The following is a 24,467-nucleotide window of genomic DNA, read 5'->3' as shown; positions in this document are numbered from 1 at the left end:
AAGGCAGCACTAAACCGCTGAGCCACCCGGGCTGCTCTGGGTCCAGGATTACGTCCTTAGCTGAAAGCAGGTGCTCAACTGCTGACATCCAGTTATCCCAAGAGCTTTTGTTTGTTTAGGTTAAATCTGTCTACATTTACTATATTGGAAATTAAAATGGTTCACCTTTTGAGAACTGTTGCACTAAACCATGATGCAAGTAGTAGCATTTTTCTTAGATTCTCAATCTTAATTTGTTTTGATGACTTTTATAGCCAGCAAATATGAGATACATCTCATCTCCCCCTAAACTTTTTTTTTAATATGGGGGACTCTCTTAAACTTTAGCCTGTATTTCTAGTCATGGCAACTTCCTAAAGAAAAGGCTGGCCTTGGGGACCTGGGTGGCTCAGTGGTTGAGCGCCTATCTTTGGCTCAGGTCATGATCCCGGGGTCCTGGGACCGAGTCCCGCATCAGGACTATCTGTTTAAGTCTCTGCCTCTTTCTGTGTGTCTCTCATGAATAGATAAAATAAAATCTTAAAAAAAAAAAAAAGGCTGACCTGCTTGGGAATTGCTTTCTTAACATTTTTCTGTGTGTAAGTATGCATGTGTATGCGCATTTACGATAAGGCAAAGCAACAGTTAAACTGTGTCTATCCCAGAACAAACTGAGATATAGTGGCTTTATTACTCATCGAAGAATCTCTATCCCAGCCAAGGGAATTTAGAAAGCTACGGTTCATGAACGTTTGTGACATGTATTGCCTTCAGGGTTCCCCAGGGCATATGCCACCAAAAGGGAAGCCCAAGGAAACAGGCTAAGGGCTTGCTCCTGCTGCGTCATTACTGTGGGAGGAAGAGATGAACGATTAGACTCCAGAGCTGTGGCTTTTGTGTAGTGTTGGCAGCTAAGTTGTATTTAATTGTGGGTTAATGACTGAAATACTGCCTTTTCCCATCATTTTTATTCATTATCTAACGGGAATGAGAAGTCCTAGTAGATACCTTCCTTTGGTGTCTAATGGTCCGTGGTTGTTCAGACACTGATGCTCTGGCTGACTCTTAATGCTTTATGGCATCGTTAAGTTTTACTGAGTAAAATCAACCAAATCAGAGCTGACATAACTCAAAGTGGTTTTCAACCGATGATCAATGAATTCAAATTTCTTTTTATTTTCATAGAAACCAATGAACTAAGGGAGACGCTGCAGCAAGCAGTGTTAGGGTGGTGATTTAGATGTAGCAGATCCTTGAATGAGAAGTTGGAAAGAGGATATCTTCCAGTCCTTTGACTGTTTGGTTTTTTTGACAATAAAATCTAGATCACTGGTTCATGGAGAAACTTTAAAAATGTTTATCCAGATGTTTGGTGTCACAGAGGCACATCCCATGGCCAAAACAAACAAAAAAATGAAATAAAAAAATGTGCTGCTAGATGATTATTTGTCATCTTCCTTAAGAGCTGAAATTTGACACAAAGCATTTCTGTGGGTTGACCGGAGGCAGCATAGATTCCTTCACACTGCATCTCTTTGTAAAGGTCACATTCCACTTGATAATTATAACTTTGTAAAGGAATTCCCTTTCTGGAAAGTGGCAGTTAGAGGAGGGTCAAGGGCATAAATGAGTGTACCAGCCAGTTGCATCTTCTTTTCACTTACATCAAACAGGAGTCTATGTAATATGTTCCATGAAGGCCATGTCCTGGGAACCCTTTCAGCCAAGTTTTTGATGCTATTTTTAAGTTGTGAGCTTTTTGCCCCAAATTCTCAAATTCTGACTCAATGGGCTTGGATGAGCAACACATACTCACTCTAAGTGATGAACCTTGTTGGTTTTGCAGATTGCTGGTGTCACTTTCGAGATCCCGTTTCTCTAAAGCAGACACAAACACGGAAGGATGCTGGCCCCCTGCTCCCCATCTGCCCTGCCCAGGGAATGTACTCAGGGAAGATCGGACCAGCCCTTCTCCTCCTAAACTGGGGAGAAGAGATAATATCCAATTAGGGAGGCTCAGTGCTTGGTCATTTAGATGAAAACTTCTGTCGCTTTTTGCTTGGATGGGCAGGAGCAGTTCTATTTATGATTCCCATTCCTTCCCTGTGTTTTATGGGTGGTTATAATAGCTGAATATAAGGTTCATTCTCTAAACTCGTTGTTCTGTGCTTTTTCCTTTATATATACTTTTTAACTTCTATGAATCTAAGGAAGGTGTGAGATTAAATAAGGCCTGATTGAAGCAAACTTGAGATCTACAGCCCAAAAATGTCATTGTCAAATGAGATCCACTAGAGGCAAGCGTCAGCAAAGTATAGCCTGTGGGCCAAATCCAGCATGCAGATTTTTTTTTTTGTAAATAAAGTTTTATTGGAACATAATGACACCTGTTATTGCTGATAGTTACTTTCATACTACAATGCCGGAACTGGGTAGTTGTGACAGACTATATGGCCCACCCAGCCTGCTATCTTGCTTTTTGTAGAAAAAGTCTGCTAGTTCCTGCACTAGGAACATATTTCTATTTAGCCATCTCCAAAGGGGAAACATATGTAGACTTAAAAAAAAATCCAAGGGAGTATTATTCTGAAATTTGGACTATAGGCCAAATATCTAATGATAGAATTTTGTTGCTGTGCATTGTAAAGATCTTGTACACAGTAGATGCTTGTAGGATGAATGACTGTGAATTTCTAGATGAATGGTTTATGATCTGGGTTCCATTTTCACCTTTATAAAATCAAAGTATCTGATTTGATCTCGAAGGATCCTTCTTGCAGGATTATTTTACATATTAGAGAGAGAGATGAGGCAAGACACCCTTGGTGCCTTGTACCCCAGTCTGCCAAAGTGACAGCCACAGCCTCTTGAGTCACCAGCAGTCATGTTCATTTAGCATCAGCTGGAATTATTACCCAGGGTCAAAAAGCATGACAGTCTACTGTCACAGTGTTATCGGGTGTTCTACATGGAGAGAGACATGGGGATTTAACAGTTGAGAGCATCAAAATCATGCTAAATGCTTGCTCTGAGTCACTTTATGGAGATGGGCTTGAAGAACATGCTTATTGTTCATGCTCAGCAGCTCTTGGTATAATCTTGGGCACATACCAGATGTGCCCGATGCCCCTCTGCTCAAACACCAAAATCATAGGTGGAAATCACATTCCCCCTGGCTTCCCAAATTGTCATATGGTGGGTTAGAGAGCTACTGATTACTTCACGGGGGATGGAGGAGGAAGAGGTGATGGTAATTTCCTGGCTCTTACTGTCCTCCACCCCTGGCCGGGAGAGGAATAGGACATGTGTCATCCCAGGAGAAGGAGTCATGCTTGTGGTGTGATTTGGGAGGCCAACTCTTACTTCAGTGCATACATTGTGCCTCTCTCTCTCTTTTTTTTCTCTCTCTCTCTTTTTAAAGATTTTATTTATTTGACAGAGTACAAAAGAGCTCAAGCAGGGGGAGCAGCAGAGGGAGGGGGAGAAGCAGGCTCCCTGCTTAGCAGGGAGCCTGATGCGGGGCTCCATACCAGAACCCTGGGATCATGACCTGAGCCTAAGGCAGACGCTTAACCGACTGAGCCACCTAGACACCCCCATTGTGCCTCTCTTTAGGAACTGGAGTTCCCACTGTCCCCTTTCCTGAGGAAATAGCCAGGATTTCCATGTGCTCGGTTCCATAGATTAGACTAAGGGGTTATCATTTATTCATTCATTCATTTGGGAGAGTGACATGCTGCCTTTGCTGAGATCGAGCAGAGTCTCAGCCTCTGCATCCACATCCCAGGCTGCACCCGGTTCCTTTTAGGCACTCTAGCATCCAGAGCACTGGGCACAGAGCAGCCTGCCCGCCTCCCCTCCTGGTAAGTGACTTACTCACTGGCAGGTCGGACAGCTGAGAGCAAGCAGGATTGTAAGCAGCCCTGGGGCCGGGGAGGGAAAAGCCAGCACACAAGCTCTTGGCTTTCACGTGCAGGTGCAGGTCCCAGACCACTTTCTCTTGCTCTGGAAGAGGAGGGGAAGAGGACCAGATAGGGTGGACACTGGCATTATGCAATTTGGGCCATGTTCTGACTCTGGTACCCTGAAGCTCCACGGGTGGAAGTGTGTTGCAGGGAAGGACTGCTCGGTCCTTCTGGCCGAGGAGCAGCAGAATTTGTTCCTTTCTAGGATGTTAGTTTCTGAGAGCTCTTCTATGTATTAGGATACATAGAACTTCTGAAAGCCATTAGTTTTGGAACTGGAAGCAGAATGACTGTTTTTTGATCGGCTGAAGGATGGCTAATATTGCAGTTCGGTAAAGTGGCAGGATTATGTCAAGCAAGAGCATTGAGGCAAATTTTCCTGAGCCATGAGTTTCTTTTCCTTTCTTTTCTTTTCTTTCCTTTCTTTTTCTTTTTTTCTTTTCTTTTCTTTTTTCTTTCTTTCTTTTTTTTTTTAGCCATGAGTTTCATACTGGTCAGCTCTCATTCTGTTTTTATTTTTATTTTTATTTTTATTTATTTATTTTTTTCATTCTGTTTTTAAAAGTAAGTGAACAAATGATATGCATGTGATTGTAAATGTTCCTCATTCTTTTAAATGTGTATCTTCATGGGTCCCCATTACTGTTGTCTTCTCTCATCAAATCTATTTTTCAGATGTGTGGTTACAGATTGATGCAATATCATGTCTTTTATTTTGAATCAAATTTATTTAAATCCTTCATCCAAAACAAGAGCTATCTGAGTTGATACCTAGGGCTTAGATTTCATGTGCTATCATAGCAAAGTCTTAAAGTTAGAAGTTCCTTTGGGTAAGAGATGGCACTGTTTCTGCAGCTTGGAAATGAAGATGGTAATATTCAGCTTCACAAAATTGGACATAATTTAAAACTTTAACATACTTTCCTGCTTGCTTTATTTGTAAATGTTGATCCTGGCACGGAGAACCTCAGAGCTTTTCTTCTTTTCTTGTTTCACATCTCCTTAGGAACGTGCAAAAGGAAAGGTAATAAAGGACAATCTTTTCAAGATAAAACATGATTCATAAAGGTGACAGCCACGCCATATGTGAGCAGTGATTAACAGCTGCAGAGTCTGCTAACGGCTTTTTAAAAATAAAGTGATAAAGCAGATTTTCCCATTATTTTGTGTTTCGGTGCTTGCTCAAGTGCGTCGCTCTGATTTTTTCTCAGCTTCATTTTATTCTGTAGCAGTCGAATTACCCTTTGTGTCCCTGCAGTGCTATATTAGGGCTTAGTTCAATATTTCGCATATACCCCTGGTTATTCTTCCAGTGATATTTTAAGTTTCAAGATGATGTGGTGTATTCCAACTGTAACCTCTCCTAAAACCAGCTCATTTTATTTCTGTAGAGTGCATTTGGGTGGCCAGAAGGGAGAGCATTTCAAGCCTTGCTCATTTGGAATTGGTTTAGTTTAATTTAGAGTCGTGATGGCAGTGGGCATGGGCTTGATGAAGTGTCACGAGTTTAAATGGCCTTCCCCTGCCATCGCCAGCAGATACAGGCTGCAGGGCTGGTGGGTACAGATAGTCATGAAGACTGTTCACCTCTGAGAGGTGGGGTGGAAGGGGAAGAAAGCTCTTATTTTAAAATTCAGTTGTCATTTTAGTGAAATAATTCTAGGAAATACATTTTCATGATTTCAGTTGTCTTTGGCAAACTCAGTGAACCTTTTTTTCCTGATTGATAAGTCCCCAGCAACTTGCCTAACATAGGGTGATAGTTTAATCTTGTTTGGGTCACAGTTCCCTTGGAGAATCTACTGAAAGCTAATGGACTGTCTCACCTGAAAAGCAAGCACAACCTATTTGTAACCAGGTGTGCTTCTAATTTCGGGGTTTACGGATGAAAACCTTCACCTTTTCCCTCCAACAGCCCTTTCATTGTCTCTTCAACAGAGGTGTTGTTTGCTCTGACTCATTTCTTTTTTAAAAAGTATGTACAAGAACATTTATAATGTTGTGGTATTTCTGTTAAAGTTAAAAGGGAACAGTAGAGCTGGAGATATCTTGAGAAGCTGGAGTTGCCTGGGGTCTTTTTTTTTTTTTGGTTACTACAAAGAGCTATGCATTTGTCAAGAGTTCGACTCCAGCCTTCCTGTGTTGTCTGGGGCACAGTCCAGATTGAGTGTCTGGGTCCTCAGGGGTGGATGAAGGAGGTGCTGTCAGGGGGTTGGCAATGAGGGAGGCATGGCTGCGTGCCAGGCCGTGTCCTCAGAGGCACTCCCCTGCCCCCACCCCGTGGAGCCTCAGAGCCCTGATTCCCTGATGGGCTGCCCAGGGAGCCAGTGGACTGAGTATGTCATGTGACACATTGGCACAAATAAGGGGAGAAGACCTCCTACTGCAACTCCTGGTGCTGGCCAGTGGGGCCTCAGGCTTCTGCCCGGACATCCTCCAGAGCTCTAAGCCCTGGGCTGCAAATGCAGCCTTCCTGGGGCTGACTTCCCAGGATCAGTAGCACCGTACCTGCAGGAGATGGCAGGTGCTGACCAGTGAAGCAAATCAGTGTTGGAGGTGGTTTACACACAGCTTTATCCAGGAGCGCCGACAAGCCTTGGACTAGGTGCTGGGTGCCCTGTACGGCACCAAGAGATATTTTGGAACAAGAAAGGGAATAGTGTAAAAAATGGAAGATCCTGAAGTACAAGGGTAAGACTTGTCCTCTGTCCCTCTTTTCTTTTTTCTACCCTTCTTCCTTCTACCCTTTTAACCATTTTTCCATTTTTCTTTCTATCCTTCCTTTCTTCTGTCCGTCTCTTTTTCATCCTTCTTTCTTTCTTCTCTTTCTTTGTTTTCCTTTTATCATCTTTTTCTTCCATCCATTCTTCCTATCCTTACATCCTTCCTTTAAGTCAACAGATATATCCAGGTGTCTCCCGGGTCTTTTGCTTCTTAGCTTGCACGGAATTCCAATTTCCTCCCTGGTGCAACAGACTCGCCCTCAGGCTACCGTGGGGGCATTTTTCTCCCGTGTTACCTCTTCCCTACTCTTCCTTTTTTTGTCTTCCTTAATCACTAGCATATATTGAATACCTACTATGTGCAATTTACTGCCTTAGAAAAAAAAGTAAAATAATTTTGGACTTCACTTTCAGAAAGCTTAAGATCAAACTTAGGAATTGAGGCATGTGTATGTGAGAAGCCAGATAATAGAGTAACAGTTATATGATGCCACAAAACAAGAACGCGAGATGATGCAAGACAGTGTGGGCATCCTTGCTAGATGAGTGGAATGAGAGACATTTTGGGTTCAGAGAATGGAACATTTTTTTGTGGGGTGGGTGGGTTTGGGGAAGTCTTATAGAGAAGTTATGTAAACTAGGGTTCCAAATAGGATTTTCATATTTGGAGAGGAGAAAATGTCAATCCAGGAAGGGGGACTGATATAAGTAAAAGCTCAGCAGCATCTCCTTCCCTCCCCCCCACCCCACCTTCATTTTCCAAGGGAAAGTTCCAGGAAAGTTTTCCTCTCTTATAATTCCTTTGGCTTCTCCTCTCCTCTCCGTTTTTTTTTTTTTTTAATTTATTTATTTATTCATGAGAGACACAGACAGAGAGAGAGATTGCAGAGACAGAGAGAGAGAGGCAGAGACATAGGGAGAGGGAGAAGCAGACTCCTCGCTGGGAGCCCGATGTGGGACTTGATCCTGGATCCCGGGACCATGTCCTGTGCTGAAGGCAGGCGCCCAACTGCTGAGCCACCCAGGTGTCCCAAGGCTTCTCCTCTCCTGATCATACTGCCTTCTCTCTAGTTGTCATTTTTTTCCCCCCAGGTGCCACTTCTCTTCAGCTGGCAGTGGGCTCAGGGGACTCATTCAGTTTATCTCAGACCCTGCCTTGATCCGTAGATTGGTCACTTTATGCTGCATGTGAAGAGCCATTTGGAATGGAAGTCTAAATTGAGGAGAGAGCATTTGAAACTTATTTCCCAGCCGTGGTTGAAATCCCAGTCTTTAATTTTTGGCAGCTCTTGGGTGAGCCAAAGTACCGCTCTTAGGGCTAATGTCTGACATGCTGGAGATCTCAGAGAGCCAGGAAGTCAAAGATCTCAGCTGGAATTCCGAGTGTGGCTGATCTAAGATGGTAGAGTCCAATCCAGGATGTGATCAACTTTTGGCATGTTGTTAGATTTTTATTTTCTTTTATTGCAGCAGCTCAAAGTTCAAAGAATCTTAGAGATTGTCTTGACTTTTACATTGTTCAATCCTGTAGGTCAGGAAACTCTCCTGTTTTCCTTGCTCCTTGATACATACATTCAACCTGTGTTCTTGGATGTTTCCATAGTAAATGTATATATTATGAGCTGAAAGCAATTCATACTATTTTTTTCCAATATCTCCAGTCTGTGAAGGAGTATTTTATTTTCAGGTGCCTGATGAGCCCTGATCTTAGCCTGATGTCTGGGTCTTTCCTGGCAGTGACTAGAATGAAATCTGACTGATACACAGTTGTGACAGTCTAACTGTGGAGGTTGAAGATTCTAAATTTGTTCCTGCTGAGGCTGGCATTTTTCTGTGATTGTTCCATGCAATGTATTTAACAGCTTACCCTCATCAGCAGCATTCCTTAGGAGATAGAGGATGGCTGGAATCCCCTTGCCTTGTGGCCTTTTGATTTTTGCCATTAAGTAAAGGAAATAATCCTTTTGTCAAATATTTGTTGGCTGCTCAAAAAGACATTTTCTTCTTAGTAAATTACAACTGATTATTAAAAAATTCACATTCAGGCATCTCGTATGTCGTGTGTGTGTGTCTGATGAGTTAGAACAAAGAATTCCTTTTCCTTCAAGGACAGTGTAGTGATTCTTAGGGTCTATTTGACTTTCTTCCTTTTCTTCATCAGATGAAATCTGGTTAAAAGAGTTATCTTGTAGCAGAAAGAAAGAGGCAAGATGGCCCTGGTGGTAAATGGAAGCCTCACTATAAGCTATTCTAGAATGGCATTTGTCAAAAGGCAATTTTGAAATGTTTTATTCAATTCCATCTTATAAATGAGGGAAACATAGGTATAGAGAAATATAATGGTTTGGGCCAAAGTGATTTGGACCAGATCTATAGTAAATTAAAGAAGAACCAGGATCTGAAAAAAGATTCTCTGACTCTTGGAAATAGTTTGAAAATAGAATCTTTGTAACTTATTACCGAAATATATTAGACAAAGAAAGTGATAATAAATAAATATTTGGTCAATAAAATAAATCAAATAGTTTTTTCCACATTTTATTAGGAATGATATAACAGAATTTTGAAGAAAAATTTTAAAAATGGAGGATAAAATGTTTTTCAAGGATATAAAGGTTTTTCACAAAGACAGGGTCTTTTGAAAATTTTTCTCAGTTAAAAAAAGTAAAAGATGGGCACATGGGTGGCTTAGTGGTTAAGCATCTGGTCATAATCCCAGGCTCCTGGGATTGAGTCCCATGTTGGGCTCCCTGCAGGGAGCCTGCTTCTCCCTCTGCATATGTCTCTGCCTCTCTTTCTGTGTCTCTTGTAAATAAATAAATAAATAAATAAATAAATAAATAAATAAATAAATATCTTTATAAAAAAAGAAGCAATCAGACTTATTGCACACTACATTCTTATAACACGACACAATGACTTTAGAGGTAGAGAATACTAAGCTACCTAAAAGCTATCCAGTTGCTCGAAACTATTAAATAACTGTTTTGTGAAAGACAGAAGCCAAGAATACAATATATTAAAAGACCATAGAAGTGTGACCCTCCCTATATACCATGAGATGTAATGAAAACTGTAATTAGACTACATTTTCTACTCCCAAATGCCAATGTTAGACAAGAAAAACAGATTAAAATAGCTTCTGAATCAAAAACACTTTAAGAAAAAAAGAAAAAAAAAAGAAAAGAAAAATCAAAACAATCTGGATATTAAGGAAGGAAAAAACAAGTAGTCTAAGGAACACAGCCATCATTTCTCACCCCGGCTAGGTAGTGCCTCTGCTTCCTCTTCCTCCTCAGCTGCCCCTAGTCCTCATCCCAGTCACTGGGAAATTCAGAATGCTTGACCCCTGCATTCCCCCAGAAGCAGGATCTTGGAGATGAGAGTGAGAATTTGTCCTGGGGCCATTTTCTGTGCCCTGTTCCCTTAGTGAAGGTTCTGAGAGTGCCTAGAAAGAGCATCATTTCTAGCTGTTGGCATGTTTCCAGGGCATTCTAGCCTGATGCTATTGAAAAAGGGCTTTCTTTACAGAGCTGCAGACCTGTCTCCTTATAGATAGCCCCTTTTTTAAAAAAGATTTTATTTATTTATTCATGAGAGACAGAGACAGAGAGAGAGGCAGAGACACAGGCAGAGGGAGAAACAGGCTCCGTGCAGGGAGCCCGACGTGGGACTCGATCCTGGGTCTCCAGGATCACACCCTGGGCTGAAGGTGGCCCTAAACCACTGAGCCACCCGGGCTGCCCCTTATAGCTCTTTTAATGGCATCTACCACTTTTAGAACCTGGTTCCCCTTTGAGAGACAGTACAGTGTTGCCCACCTCAGGAGACAGTGGCTCAGAATGAGTCTACTGACAATCATGCACAATTTGGCTTAGCTCCAATTCAGACTTTGATTTTTGTTTCCCATCTCTCAGAGTTGCTACTGTCATTGGCTCCAAGCATTTATTGATCACCTATATTGATTGGATTATTAGAAGCAGTATTGCAGAGAAGTTAAGAGTACTGGCTCTGGAGCTGGGATACCAGGATTCAAATCTGGGCTTCATCACTTGGAGCTGCATGATCTTGGGCAAATGACTCAATCCCTTTGTGTCCCAGTTCTATTATTTGTCAGTATCAAATAATGAAAATAGTGGGACCTAAGCCATAGGCTGTTGTGAGGTTGTTAAATGAGAAGGGACTTAAAACACTCTGAATAATGCCTGACATAGCATAAATGCTCTTTAGATCTTAACAATTATTATTTTAACCTGTGGGGACACTGGGCAAAGGTGTAATGATACTGACAAGTACAAAATACTGTCCCTGTTCTGGAAGGATTATGGTATAATCTGGAAAACAATCTTTTACTCATGAAGAAACAATTGGTCTTTTTTTTTTTTTTTAAGATTTTTATTTTTCATTCATGAGAGACGCACAGAGAGAGGTAGACACACAGGCAGAGAGAGAAGCAGGCTCCGAGGAATTGGTCTTGTGCTCTGCCATTTATGGAAGGATGAGTTGTTATGCCTGGGGGTGTACGCTACTCTTCCCCCTCATGGCCTGGCATGCATGGAGCAGAGGCTCCCTGTTTCCTAACAAAGGTAAAACCTCTAGTCATGTCAATGGCTTCCAGATCTTAGGCCTCTGAGAAATCTTGTTTAGATTTGTGATACAGGCATAAGTCCATATAATTGGCTAAAGAAATACAGCATACATGAATTCTGAAATATGCTCCTGCAATTCAGGCCTTCTTTTTGGTGTTTGTATCCCTTTGGTATATTGGGAAAATGTAGAAGAGAGACCAGACTGGTTTTCAGAATCATATACTGATTTTTTAATCTTGTGATGCCCAGACAGATGCCAAGGGAACTAGCGTTTGAGGGCACATCTTAGAATGAAACATCCATGCTCCAAGTAAGTTCCTTCTCTTACTGCATGATAACAGTTTTCTCTGTTTAATCTTTTTCCCAACTCCATGATGATCAAGGGTAGAATCCGAGGAAGGATTTCCCACCCTTGCCATCTTGGGTTCTCATTTCTGTTTGTTCAGGAGCATCCCATCTTGGTGGCTTTCATAACCTGTCAATGAGCAGGGGCTAAGGTTCTCCCCATCTCATGCTCTGCACCACCTAGAGCAGGGGACAGCAGACAGTGGCCAATGAATCCAGTCTAACTAATCACCAGCTTTTGTAAATAAAGCTTTATTGGAACACAGCCACAATCATGAATTTGTGTATCACCTGTGGCTGCTTTTGTGCTACAATGGCAGAGTTGATTAGTTGTGACAGAGACCGTATGGACTACAAAACCTGAGAAATGTGCTTTCTGGCCCTTTATATCAAAAGTCTGCTGACCCATGACCTATAGATTAGACATAGGAAAAGGGGAAGGTTTTGTCCTGAGGCAATATCAACTGGTTCCCATGCAGGAAAACTGATGTTGCTTAAGTTGTAGTATATAATAACTCATTCAATTCCAATTGAAGTTGCCCCTAGTAATATGCCATATTTTTCTCATCACAAAAATCATATGAAATACTCTGGTGGTGGGAAATTTAATGGGCTTCTCTGAAATGATTTTCTGTTTTCATAGCTATGCCATGCTGGCTGTTACAATTTCAAAACAAAACCATCCTTTGGGCTTTGACCTTGACTAAGTGTTGACTCTGAACTGGGTGATTGGGCTCCCAGCTGTTGAGAGCTGGTAATTGGGCTCCCCCTTACTCCTTTGAATATGTTGAGTTTTTCTGGGCCACCAGCTATGTATGAAGTACCTCAAGGAACCTACACCATGGCAGGTAGTCTGCCTTTCTACTTTCTGTCATTAGAGGGACCACAAGGAAGACACATGGTGAAACCCACACTTTTTGATCAACAAATCTTGTTTTTGTTTTTTTTTTTAAAGATTTCATTTATTTATTCATGAAAGACACAGAGGAGAGAGAGACGCAGAGACACAGGCAGAGGGAGAGGGAGAAGCAGGCTCCATGCAGGGAGCCCGACGTGGGGCTCCATCCCAGGTCTCCAGGATCAGGCCCTGGGCTGAAGGCAGGCGCTAAACCGCTGAGCCACGCAGGGATCCCCAACAAATCTTGTTTTGAAGGACAGTAGGGAGTTCAGGAGCCACTTATTTTCCGTATATAACTGATTCTGCTTTAGAAGTGGTCAGTCTGATCTCAGTTCTGTGACAACTCATTTTTGTGATTTTGAGCAAACTTCTTCCCAGAGCTTTTGCAGAGGATTTTCCACTGCACCTCATTGTGAGGCCTGTCTTGGCCTGAGATCCAGGCCACGTCTACTCGTCAGGCTTTGTATTCACCCTGGCTCAGGATTGGCTCCATCCAGATCAGTGCCATTTCTTATTTGCACAAAGGTACCCTATGGGCTAGTGGCAGTTCTTGGTCCTCTTTTCTTTCTGTGCTTCAGTTTTACCAGCTACGGGAAATTATGCTAGCTGGTTTCCAAGGCATCTCTGAACTCTTTGATATGAAAGCCTTTTGAGGCAGTCTGTGTGGCTGGCTAAGCAGTTATCTTCATGCTCTCTGGTGCTCCCCTGCCTGGGGTGCCTTTGAAGCCAGCAGGGAAAACTGCGTTCCAGGAAATGGGGCTTGAAGAGAGGAGAGCTCCAGGGTTGCTCTGAGGACAGGGCTCTGAAGACTGAAGGTAACAGTGTTGAGGCAAATATTGGCTAGGAGAGGTCAGAGGGGTGTTGGATCAAAGGCAGATGTGGCTAAGTCTGGCCTGATTCTGCTCAGTACTGGAACAGAGGAGAATGACCAGAGCCCCTCTGTCTCCATGCACGAGGGGAACATGAGCTTGAGTATCAGGTATTGATAGTCTTTTCTCTGTGACCAGATCATCACTGGGGTCAAGCTTGGCCTGTGACAGTAGAGACCTGGGCATAAGAATGACCAGCTATCTGGTCTGAGCAATGGGACGGTAATAGTTAAGGAAGGCAAATAAGGTGGCCTGTGGGGTGTTAGTACATGGTGGTGGGACTCACTGGAGCCAAAGAACCCTCTAAGGAAAGAGGTGACAGGTCTGAGCATCTTTGAGATCTTTCAAACTCAAACCCCAATTTCCTCACATTACCAAGATACTTGGTAAATTTCTCTTAAAACTCTATTTTGTTCTGTTTTGCCCTCACTTTGTTGAGCCTTGATAATCATCACTTGGGTATTTGTAGCTGTGTGTAGACATAGTACTAAATACTTTCTTATCATCTCATGTAATGTAAACTTCATACAGTTAGGAGTGACTGGTTCTGCCTGTGGTTGGCAGAAAAGGAAACCGAGGCTCACCAAAGTTAGATAAGCTGTCCAAGGTGGCAGAGCCAGAAAGATCTCCACCTAGAATTTATATCTAGATCTTACATTCAGATGATACGGCTTTTAAATGCTATGCCCTGATGCCTCCCTACGCGACCCTGAATGTGGCTAATTTAATTGTTAGTGCAATGAGGTTGCAGAGGAAGAGGGAACTTTCATATATGTTCAGTGATAATATACCCCAGTGTTTCTCAACCTCAGCGTTCTTGATATTTGTGGCCAAAGAATTCAGTTCTTGGGGACAGTCCTGTGCATTGTAGTATATGTAGCCTCATCCCTTGTCTCTACCCACTAGGTGCCAGTAGCACCTTCATTTCTGCCCAATTGTGACAATCCAAAATATCTCTAGACTTTGCTCAGTGTCCCCTAGGAGACCAAATTGACCCTGGTCAAGTGAGAATCACTGATATAAAGTAACGTTAATTTGCTATACAATAAAATAAAAGCTCGGCATGTGTAATTTCTTTATTGTCCTCTTAATTTTTTTCTTTTGCACCAAGATTCTGTTGCACCAAGATTCTTTTGACTTGGGCCATTCTCTTTGCCTGGCTGACATTCTGAACTGTGTCACTGGGAACCCTTTACCTTGTTGGCATCTTCCCAAACTCCCCAGACACCCTTTCTTTGAGCCTGGAGTCTCCTGGGGAAGTATTAGGAGCCAGCCAGCTATGAAAACAATGTGCTCTTCCTTGTGCTAAGTGCCTCTGCTCAGGCAGTAAAATGCTTCAGTGGCACAAACATATGGCATCAAAATGGCCTCTGAAAACCACGCTGGGTGTCTAACAAGCATGGAGGGAAGGGGACAGGCTGTGTTGAGCTCCAGAAGCTCATAAAACAGACTCCTCCCACCCCCAGGAGCAGCTGAGCTGGTGTTCCTAGGCATCTTGACTCCACCCAGGCCAAGGCTTTATGGCAAAGAGGGCTGGTATCTTGAAGCCATTGCATTTTGTTCCTTTAATAAAACACCCTGCAGACCTTGACATCTGCCGCAGAGAAAGACCCAGAGCAGCCATGTGGCCCAGCGCCAGCCCTTACCTCTGGCTCCAGGCAGGCATCCTGTTGAGCTATGCTTTCTATTAGGTAAGAGGACACAGGCAGCTCAGCAGTGACCCACTGCTTTCTGAGTGCAGAGCCTCAAGAGAGTTTTAGGCCCATAAACAGCCTGGGGTATTGGTCACAGAGCAGGTATCTGAACTGCTCAGCAGCCCAGCTTAATAATCCCAGGTTGCAAAAGGTTAGGGAGGTCATTGGCATAGTTTGCCAGAAAAGTGGGCTGTTTGTGAATTTTCATAATTATGCCTAGAGTGAGACATCTTTCTCCTGGATAATGTCATTGTGGGGATTGATAATAGGTTTTTAAATTAGGTTTTTTTTTCTTTTTAAGAACATAAATTTTTTTGGAGCTAAATAAAGTTACCAGGAAAAATCTTTAGAAATTTAGTTCAGTGAACTCTTCTTCATGAAAGGATTAATGGGCATATCCTGAACTGTAGTGACAGCCTGAGGTGTACACATGCCTGTACCTTCATGTTCCTGTGCACATGCGTGCACATATATTGATTTCTCCATATGGAAGGATCAGATGAGCCTGTTCTAAATTCCATTTCAGTCATTTCCTGCACATAAGGCTTGGATGAGTTACTTAACATCTCTGAGCCTGTTTCCTTGTTCTTAAAAGAAGGAATAATAGTACATATATTACGGCATGGTTGTAAAAGGTTGGTTATAATGTATTTGAAGTTGCAAAGCATAGAAGGTACTTGATAAATAGTATGAGCATTATTATTATCACAGTATCAGTTTTTGAATCATTAAGAAAAATAGATACCAAATCTAAGACAGAGCTGATTTTCTTGGATAACTCTTCAGTTATTAGGCTGTTATGCCTGATACTCCATGTCCCACTTGGAACTAAATGTGGGCGCTTTTCATCTCAAAAGAACTTTCTTTCAATCCTTATTTGATAAGGATGATAAGTTGTCTTTCAGACTGCTAATTATTTCTACTTAACATTTCCAAGGGCTCAAGCTTTTCATTAATTCCGTAAACATTTGTTAAATACTTATGTGTCAGACACTGATCTAGGGGCTGGGAATTCAGAATGAAAACAAATACAAAGGGATGCCTGGGTGGCTTAGTAGTTGAGCCTCTGCCTTTGGCTCAGGGCATGATCCCGGAGTACCTGGCTCAGGGCATGATCCCGGAGTCCCTGGATCGAGTCCCACATCGGGCTTCCTGTATAGAGCCTGCTCCTCCCTCTGCCTACGTCTCTGTCTCTCTGTGTCTCTCATGAATAAATAAATAAAATCTTAAAAAAAAACAGACACAAAGACCCTTGTTTGCTGGTAGTTTACATGCCAAGTTCACTTCAATGATGCCATTAGGAAAGATGGGTGCCATTCACCATCAGAGGTATCCATTGTGAATAGACTTTGTGCCATCCTCTGTGCTGGGTGCTTAGGGAAGCAGGATGTAGTGATGAACAGAAATACTAGAATACGGAATATGGTGGGTGTGTTGAGTAATTGACACGTGAGCAATAGTGAGACAGAAAATATAAAATCATGACAGGTGTCATGACAATCCAAGAACTGATTTAGAATAAATTTATGGATGAATAATTCATTAAGGCTTATTAAGGGAGGTTGAGGGAATAGTGCCTGGAACATAGTTTGTGAATGTTTGAATGAATGGAACTGTTGAATGAAGGAAAGGACTGCCATGTATGGCTGTATAGGTTTTATACTGCACAACTTAAAGGCATGCCATTCAAAGTGTGGAGTTAGTGTCCAAATTGTGTGGTCATGTAGAATGGTTCTGCCAAGTACTTCACATACACAATCTCATTAATTTTTCTAACACTCCACTGTATAAGTGTGTTTTCCTCATTTTTCAGCCACAGAATTTGGGACTCAGGGAGGTTATTACTTGCATTGAGTCAGTGCGGGGGTGGGGTGGGGTGGGGGAGGTAAGGTATGTAGTGGGGAGGGACTCACAGTTGGAATTCAGACTCTTCTGATTCTAGAGTTCCTGCTTGGAAAATAGGAGAAAACAGTTTCATGAAATTAAACTTGATGGCCTGGGTCTTGTCTTGCCTTTGAACCAAATATTCAGGTCTTTTGGGTCAAAAAGGAGAAATGAAGATACTGAAATGATTACTTTTCCAGGTCCTGGGCTTTAAACTCACAAACTCTGTAAGACTTCTGTCCTGTTTTCTCCTACCTGATCACATCATACTCTTGGCTCTTTTTTTTTTTCCCTCTTCTCAAGAGAAGCTTGGATCAAACATCCCACCTGGTAGAGATGGTGGGCACACCATTTGTATTATTAATAAAAACAAAAAGTAACAGCTCTACATCATCTGAAGGGAGGAGCTGTAATAGTAGGAGCTGTTGAAGCATAGGTTCAGCTTGTCTGGCAGGAAGATGAATCCTGATGTGCTATTTCTTCTAGAACTCATTTTTAATATCTCTTCATCCCTGAATCAGCAGTAAACTGGGTAATACAATGTCATGTCAGTGTCTTCTCAAGACTTGCTGATTGTGAAATAACAAGTCCTTCCTCACACTGTCCCCCTGAAGTCTTAGCACTTCATGCCTGTATATGATAACAGAAATCCACAGGAGGTGGGGTTGACTTCTCCTTGTTTGTAAAGACAATTTATTTCTCAATCAAATTTTTAATATAACAGCTCAACCCAAAGAACTACAAAGGTAAAAGCAAAATTTATGTATGGTTTAAAAATGTAAGTAACAATGAATACAGTTTTAAACTTTCAGAAAATGGAGGGTTGCGAGTTATATGACTTTGGAAGGGGAATTGCAGTATACCTACTTTGCAAACTGCTTGCTTCTTGTGCTGTACACGTCTCTCCTAATTTGAGAGCCCTGTGGGATACTTAGGAATAATCTATTTACCATGGTAAATAGACTTTACATCCTTTGTTCTGATTATCTTTCGTAAGGAAGGGGAGGAGTGAGGAAGAAATGTGTATTTCTGAGTTATGTACTTGATTTCCTTGATTCTTTCCGAGAGTTCTGAAAGGAAGATATTATTACCTCAATTTTATTAATGATAAAACTATTGATGATAAAACTGAGGTCTTCAGAAGTCACATGGCTTAGGGTATATGTTCAGTTTTTTCACATCTGGACTATCTGCTGCACATTCTGTCTCTTTCTACAATATTGTATATTTTAACACTTGGGAGGAAGGAAAGGACTGCTCTCCTTGAATGTAAGGAAGAACAATTCTGTGCTAATAATAATATTCCAGGTAATTAAGAGGTAAATAAAAAACAACAGTAGTGGGTATTTAATGAGTAATTGCTTTGTGTTAGGCATTGTGCTAGATATTTTACTCTCACAGTGCTACAGTGAGGAAGGTACTATTTTTAATCCCCATTCAACAGATGATGAAGCTGAGACTCAGTGAGATAAATGTCCTCCCCATGGTCACAGTTGTTAGAAGTGCTCTATCTTTGTACTCTTATGGTTTTATTCTTTGTTAGACTTTACATTTCTAGGAGGCAGAGAATATCCTCCATTAACTTCTTTATTCCTAGAAGCCCCTGCAAAGTGGTTTTTCTCATAGTAGGTGGCTACTAGACACCTGCATTGGTCAATGCCGACTGACCCTGAGGTCTGCTCTCTCCAATCTGTGCTTTTGGTCCCTTCACACATTTTGACCAATCATGTTTTATCAGGTGGGCAGATGAGGAAGAAGAGTGCCTAAACAGATTGTTGCCTTCCTTCTCTTCTGTAAAGCCCACAGCTATCATGTATATACAATAGAACATATGATAGGAAAGGAACCTTCATTTTTTTTTGGCGGGGGGGAGGGTGACTCTATTAGTATAAGATAGATTGTGCTAACTTAAGAAATAACCCCAATGGCTTAATACTATTGAGAAGCTCTCTGGGGCATCTCTCCATTATCAGTGATCCGAGATACTGCCTTGATCTCTGACTTTGCCACTTCAGTACAAGGCCTCCTTGGTAGTCACCACAGCAGGGCAGCTGGGTGTTGGCACTGTCTTGCAGTGGTCATTGAAGAGACACACATTGCTTCTAGTCACATCCTATTTACTGAAATTGGTCATATGCTCTCAGATTGCTAAGAAGGTGGAGAAGAGGAATCCTCCCTTGTACTCAGAAGGAGAGGAAATGTACGTTTAAGTGAGCTCCAGAAGACTCTACCTCGGTGGTATTGTTCTTTACTTTTTTTCTACTATTGACTCATGGAAAGGATTAAAGGTAATAGCTATATTACCAAGATGTTTCTTCAGGGTAGTTTCATGGACTTGCACTTCTATTAGGCATTTGATGTTATTTAATTCCATATGCTTAACCACAGTGACTCATGTCTAGATTTGGCTATTTGAAGTTTCTATATGTTGGCTATACCAGTAGGTATATTTTTTTAAAAAAAATTGTACACCATCAAAAATGTTTTGTTTTGAGAAATTGTTCTATTTTCTTGATACTGTCTCAAGGGATGGCTTACCTGGAGTTCTTGTTGTTTTTTTTATGTCAGTTTAAAAATATTTTCCATCAGATTGTTATAATCCTTCATAAAATGATGCTAAGTAAACTTAACATAATATAAAACCATATGCATTATGATCCCAAATTCTGTGTCTCTCTGATAATTGCTGTCCATGTCTCTCTGTCTCTCTGTCTCTCTGTCTCTCTCTATACACACACACCTTGTCCCATACTGAAAATCAATAATACATCAAAATATTAATAGCTGTAATCTCTGAACTTAATGGTTATTTAGTTTTCTATATTTTCTGAATTTTACAAAATTTTTATATGGAAATTCAACTTTAAAAAATTAACATTATTTCTTTTCTTTAGGTATGTAATAAGCAGAAACAGTACATTTTAGATAGAGATATAGAATGGATATTTCAAAGTATGTATATATTTTTTCAATTCTGGCTCACAGAATGGAATTAAGTAGTGCTCATTATAGATTAGTCCCTTGCTCTGTTTTCTTTTTGAAGTCATGTAGAACTTATAGACGATGTTGAGAGAAGTATGCAGAGAGCAGGAGGGAGAGAGCTGTCATTCAGAACTGAGGGGACCATCATTTCCATCACAAAATCCAATTTAATTAGGGTCAGCCAGTCCCCACATCACTGTCCCCCTCTGCTCTTCCAGGTTAGTTAATTCGGTATCTTCTGATGAATGTCATCTTGCAATTAAAATGCTGGTGCCGGCAAGTTTCAGCATCTCAGCTTCCATGGCCCTTCACTGTCAGCAGCCTTGTCTTTTTAATCAGGACCTATATGACTCTCTTCCATCAAATAATTTCTTATTTTCACAGATCCCAATAAACCTGGGTAGAAAAGGGAGATATTCATTGAATTTTAATTTAATCACTTGCCTCTCAGGATATGTGCTAAAAAGATGCCATTAGGATAGTTCATACAATGCATGGATGATGTGTCTGCTAGGGTCTGAGCCCCATTGACTCATCACCTCATAGGGAGCACTCAGGGTGAGCCCAATGCCTGCCACCCAGAAGCAGGAGGTGAGGATGGCTTCCTGTGAAGTAGGAGAGAGGTGAGCCTGCAGCTCTTGAGGTCATTGTACGCCTGTTGTAGGAGGGGAATCTGAGCTCCGCTTGCCTGTTCCCCAGAAATAAATTAGCAAGGCAAGGTGCTGAGGTTGGTAGAGTGTGAGCTGACAGGGGCTTTGTGAAGAGGCTAATCAGACTAATAGTGCAGAGCCTCCTGACTAGAAGAATTCATCCAAAATAGATGGAGAAGTTGCTTTTTGATAGATGGCCCCACTATTCTCTCACACACCTCTTAACTGCACAGAGTCCCTCATCCCATCAGAGCCATGATGTCGTTTTTGTGACCCATAGGCTTACAGTGTAGTGTAGTGTGTATGTTCATAACATGCTGCTGCCAATGACTGAGCAAAGGAGTAGAGTGTGTCTGTGACCATGAATTCCATTCAGAACCCACAGCTTATTCACTGGACTCAGTACTTCCCAAGCCCTAGTGTACAGACAGATCACCTGGGGGATCTTGATAAAATGCAGATTCTGTGTGAGTAGATCTGGAGTGGGCCTGAGATTCTGCATTTCAACAAGTTTCTAGGAGATGCTCAGATGGCTGGCTGCAGGACCAGACATTGAGTAATGATGGTTTAATGAATGGGCAGCTGTTGTCTTCATGGGATCATTAGCCTATCAGATGGATGTTGCTTGGTATGTTCCTCTGTTTAAGTTTTTATCTATTATAAATGGTGATTTTTTTTTTAAGATTTATTTGAGAGAGAGAGAGAGAGAGAGAGCGAGCAATGGGGCACAAGTGGGAGGGGCAGAGGGAGAAGAAGAGAGAACCTCTAGCAGACTCCATACTGAGCACAGAGCCTGATGCAAGGCTCCATCTCACAACTCTGAGATCATGACTGGAGCAGAAAGCTAGAGTCAGACACTTAATGGGACTATGGCACCCAGGTGCCCCAAGGGGGATTGTTTTAATATGGCTTTTGAGATACAAATAACTCTTAAAGGCTTAAAGGGATTGATTCATGATTGTTTTTTTTTTTTTCTAAATGGACATCACTGGTTGATTTTCTGCAGGCCTGGCAGAGGCACACTTCCTCACCTCAAATCTGCCTCCCTAATTTCCTAAACTATAAGCTTCTGGAGAACGAGGGCCAATGCTTTATGTATATAGGTGCTTAATAAAGACTTTCTTGTCATATTTCACATTTTTGGAATGTGATTTAACTCGGCAAAAACCGAAAATAATTAAAAAGGCTTAAGTATTTGGGTTAAAAGTGGCAAGAAAAATTAAATTTATCTGGGATGTCATTGCCTTGTATTCCTGTTTCAATCAGAATTCAACTCCTTACAAAGACTCCCATAAAAGTGACAAGTCAGCTACACATTAATGAGAACTTTGATCTCTGTCACTCGCCTTTTCTTCCTGGGTACCACTGAGGCTTTCTGCCAAGGCACTGGTTTAATTTAATATCCCCATCTCTGCAGCAATTGGTCTTTGGTCTTCTGAGACTCTATTCTGAACGCCATAGTGTGCTATTGAGATGACTGATGGGGCAAATAAGAGAAATCAAGAAAGCAGCCATGGGAGGCTGTTGCCACAATGGACGTGGGTGCCAGAGGTGACGACAAGATTGGCAGCCTAACAGATTTTTATTAGCTGGAGCTGCTGTGTCTGCAGTGATATCATCCTTCGGAAAGGAGCCCAGGACTCACTGGGAACAGCATAACCTGGTTAAGGAAAATAAAAGTGTTTAGAAAGGATTATAAATGGGAAAAAAATTTTATTCAGCAGCAACTGATCTAGGGAAGCTAGAAAAATGAGTTTAGTTGCATATGGGCTACCAGAGTTAACATGCAATGATTTCTTGCACTGGGCAAGCCTTTAAATAACCTTCTATAATTTGGAGAGAGCCAGTGGTATGACCTATAGATGTGCATGTTAGTCTGGACTCATCCTTTGTGTCTCTGGATATTCTTTTCATTTGTGGGATGCATGGAAGGAGAAAGGATTAAGGCCCATGTTTTACCTCTTCATTTGTCATGGAGCTATTTTTAAGGTTTGTTGCTTGGAATATAAACCTTGTATGGATGGTTTTTTTTTTTTTTTTAAATGCTGACTACATGGCTCCAGCTATTTCCTCTGAACCAGGCCAGTAGGCTTTGAATTTGTGTTTGTAATAGTTGCTACATCATGATGTGATGTATTTGTAGTTTTCATTTGCAGACAGATTGCCTTTATCATTTCATCTGTGGTATATTGATTAAAGCAACCACATTGCTGACATTATCTACTCATTATACTTGGATAAGATTTTCCCTCTGCCCCTTTAGGAAAGCATTTTATTTTCATTCTTCGGCATTAAGATTAATCATAATCCTCATCTATTCAAATCAAGTCACCTTTTGGTCAATCTGGTTGACCTTGTTCTCTAGCCAGCCAAATAAATCATTTGGTAATCAAGATTTAGTTGAATTTGCTTTGCTTTCTTCCTCAGGTTTTAATATTCAGGACCTAGACTTTTCTCTTCTGGTAATGCTTGCAATATAAAGTGTAGATCTGAGAGACTGTACTCATACATTAAAGCAACTTTGTTTTGACATGATCCTGACTAGTTTTACTGAGGTTTTGTTTTGAGTTGAGGCTATGTTAACATTTCTGTGCCTTAGTTTTCTCATCTGTAAAATGTGGGTAATGATAGGATGCGGCTCATAGGGCTGAGAGCTGTGAGATTAAGTGAGATAATATCTTCTCCATTTTTTTTTTTTTAGATTTTATTTAATTTTTTTTTTTTAGAGAGAGAGAGCAGGGGAGGGGCAGAGTGAGAGGCAAAGCAGACTCCATGCTGAGTGCAGAGCCCCTTGTGGGCTGGATCTCACTGATCCAGCTGAGATCATGACCTGAGCCAATCTAAGGGTGGCCGCTTAACCAACTGAGCCACAGAGGCACCCCTCTACTTTGTGATGATTGTTTAACATTTGAAATGTTCCTGCCTCTGGACATTTGCACTTGTGGCTTGTTCTGTCTGCCTGGAATGTTCTTTCTCTGAAACTTTAAACATCAACTCTCTAATTTCTTTATGTTTTTACTCACGGATTACCTTCTCAATGAGATTTCCCTTATCTAAAATGTTTACCTTCACCTTAACACTTTATATCCTTTCCTGCTTCGTTCTTTGTCTTAGCTCTTATCATTGTCTAACAACTGGGTATTTTATTTATCTTGTTTATTGACTGACACTCTCTTCCCCCAACCAATTAGAATGTAAGGTCATTAAGTAAAAAAACAAAAACGGTACTCTGTTTTATCCCTAGACTTGGGGATAAAAATAAGTATTTGTTAAATTAATGTAATGTTCTTAGCACAGCTCAACACATAATAAGTCCTTAATAAACATCCCATTGTGACTGGGAGACCTCACACTGCCTTTTTCCCACTTATTATTTACATTCTGCAGCTAAATTATCTGTCTTTGTAGGCCCACTCAGATCTCTTTGCTAATAGCTTTCTTCTTTAAATACCATTTCTTATGGTAGCATTCTTGTTTTATCTCTCCCAGGTTGTTCTCTGATCATTTCATACAAGTTGGCCCAATCTCTCCAACTATTATTGCAAGATTTTTGTTAGCAGGAATAAATAACTCCTATGGTTTCCCTAGTTCTTTCAGCATAGTGCCAGGGCATAGTGAGCATTCACTGAACATTGTTTCTGTATCAATCTGCATTAAGGAAATGCTATATGGCTACATTTGTCAACTAGAAACCATGAAACCAATGGAATGGGAAAAAATATTATTTTCAACCAAAAAACACAATAGTGAAATACATTTACTTGTATGAATGATCACATTAGGGTGCTCTAGTTGTACTGGCCTTCTTTTCTTTCCCAAACTTTTATTATGAAAAAATTTAAATATCGGGAACGTTAAAAGTACTTTACAATAAACACTGGTGTACACA

The 24,467-nt window shown here is 41.2% G+C and overlaps 1 protein-coding gene across 4 annotated transcripts in view; it reads left to right on the top strand.

The window, feature by feature from the left end:
* The window catches only part of CPNE4 (copine 4), a 493,898-nt gene that overhangs the window by 49,182 nt on the left and 420,249 nt on the right, over positions 1–24,467 (top strand). The window contains exon 1 of one of the 4 annotated variants that reach the window (XM_041733666.1): positions 6,378–6,635. The exons of the other annotated variants lie outside the window; for them this stretch is intronic. Coding sequence (XP_041589600.1) covers positions 6,613–6,635 — 23 coding nt within the window. The 5' untranslated portion in view covers positions 6,378–6,612. Of the gene's footprint in view, positions 1–6,377; positions 6,636–24,467 lie in introns of those variants that run through there. 4 annotated transcript variants of the gene reach the window in all.

Source organism: Vulpes lagopus, chromosome 19 (assembly GCF_018345385.1).
Source record: "Vulpes lagopus strain Blue_001 chromosome 19, ASM1834538v1, whole genome shotgun sequence".
In the NCBI taxonomy this organism is placed as follows: Eukaryota; Metazoa; Chordata; class Mammalia; order Carnivora; family Canidae; genus Vulpes; species Vulpes lagopus.
This window is presented reverse-complemented; position numbering and strand designations above follow the sequence as displayed.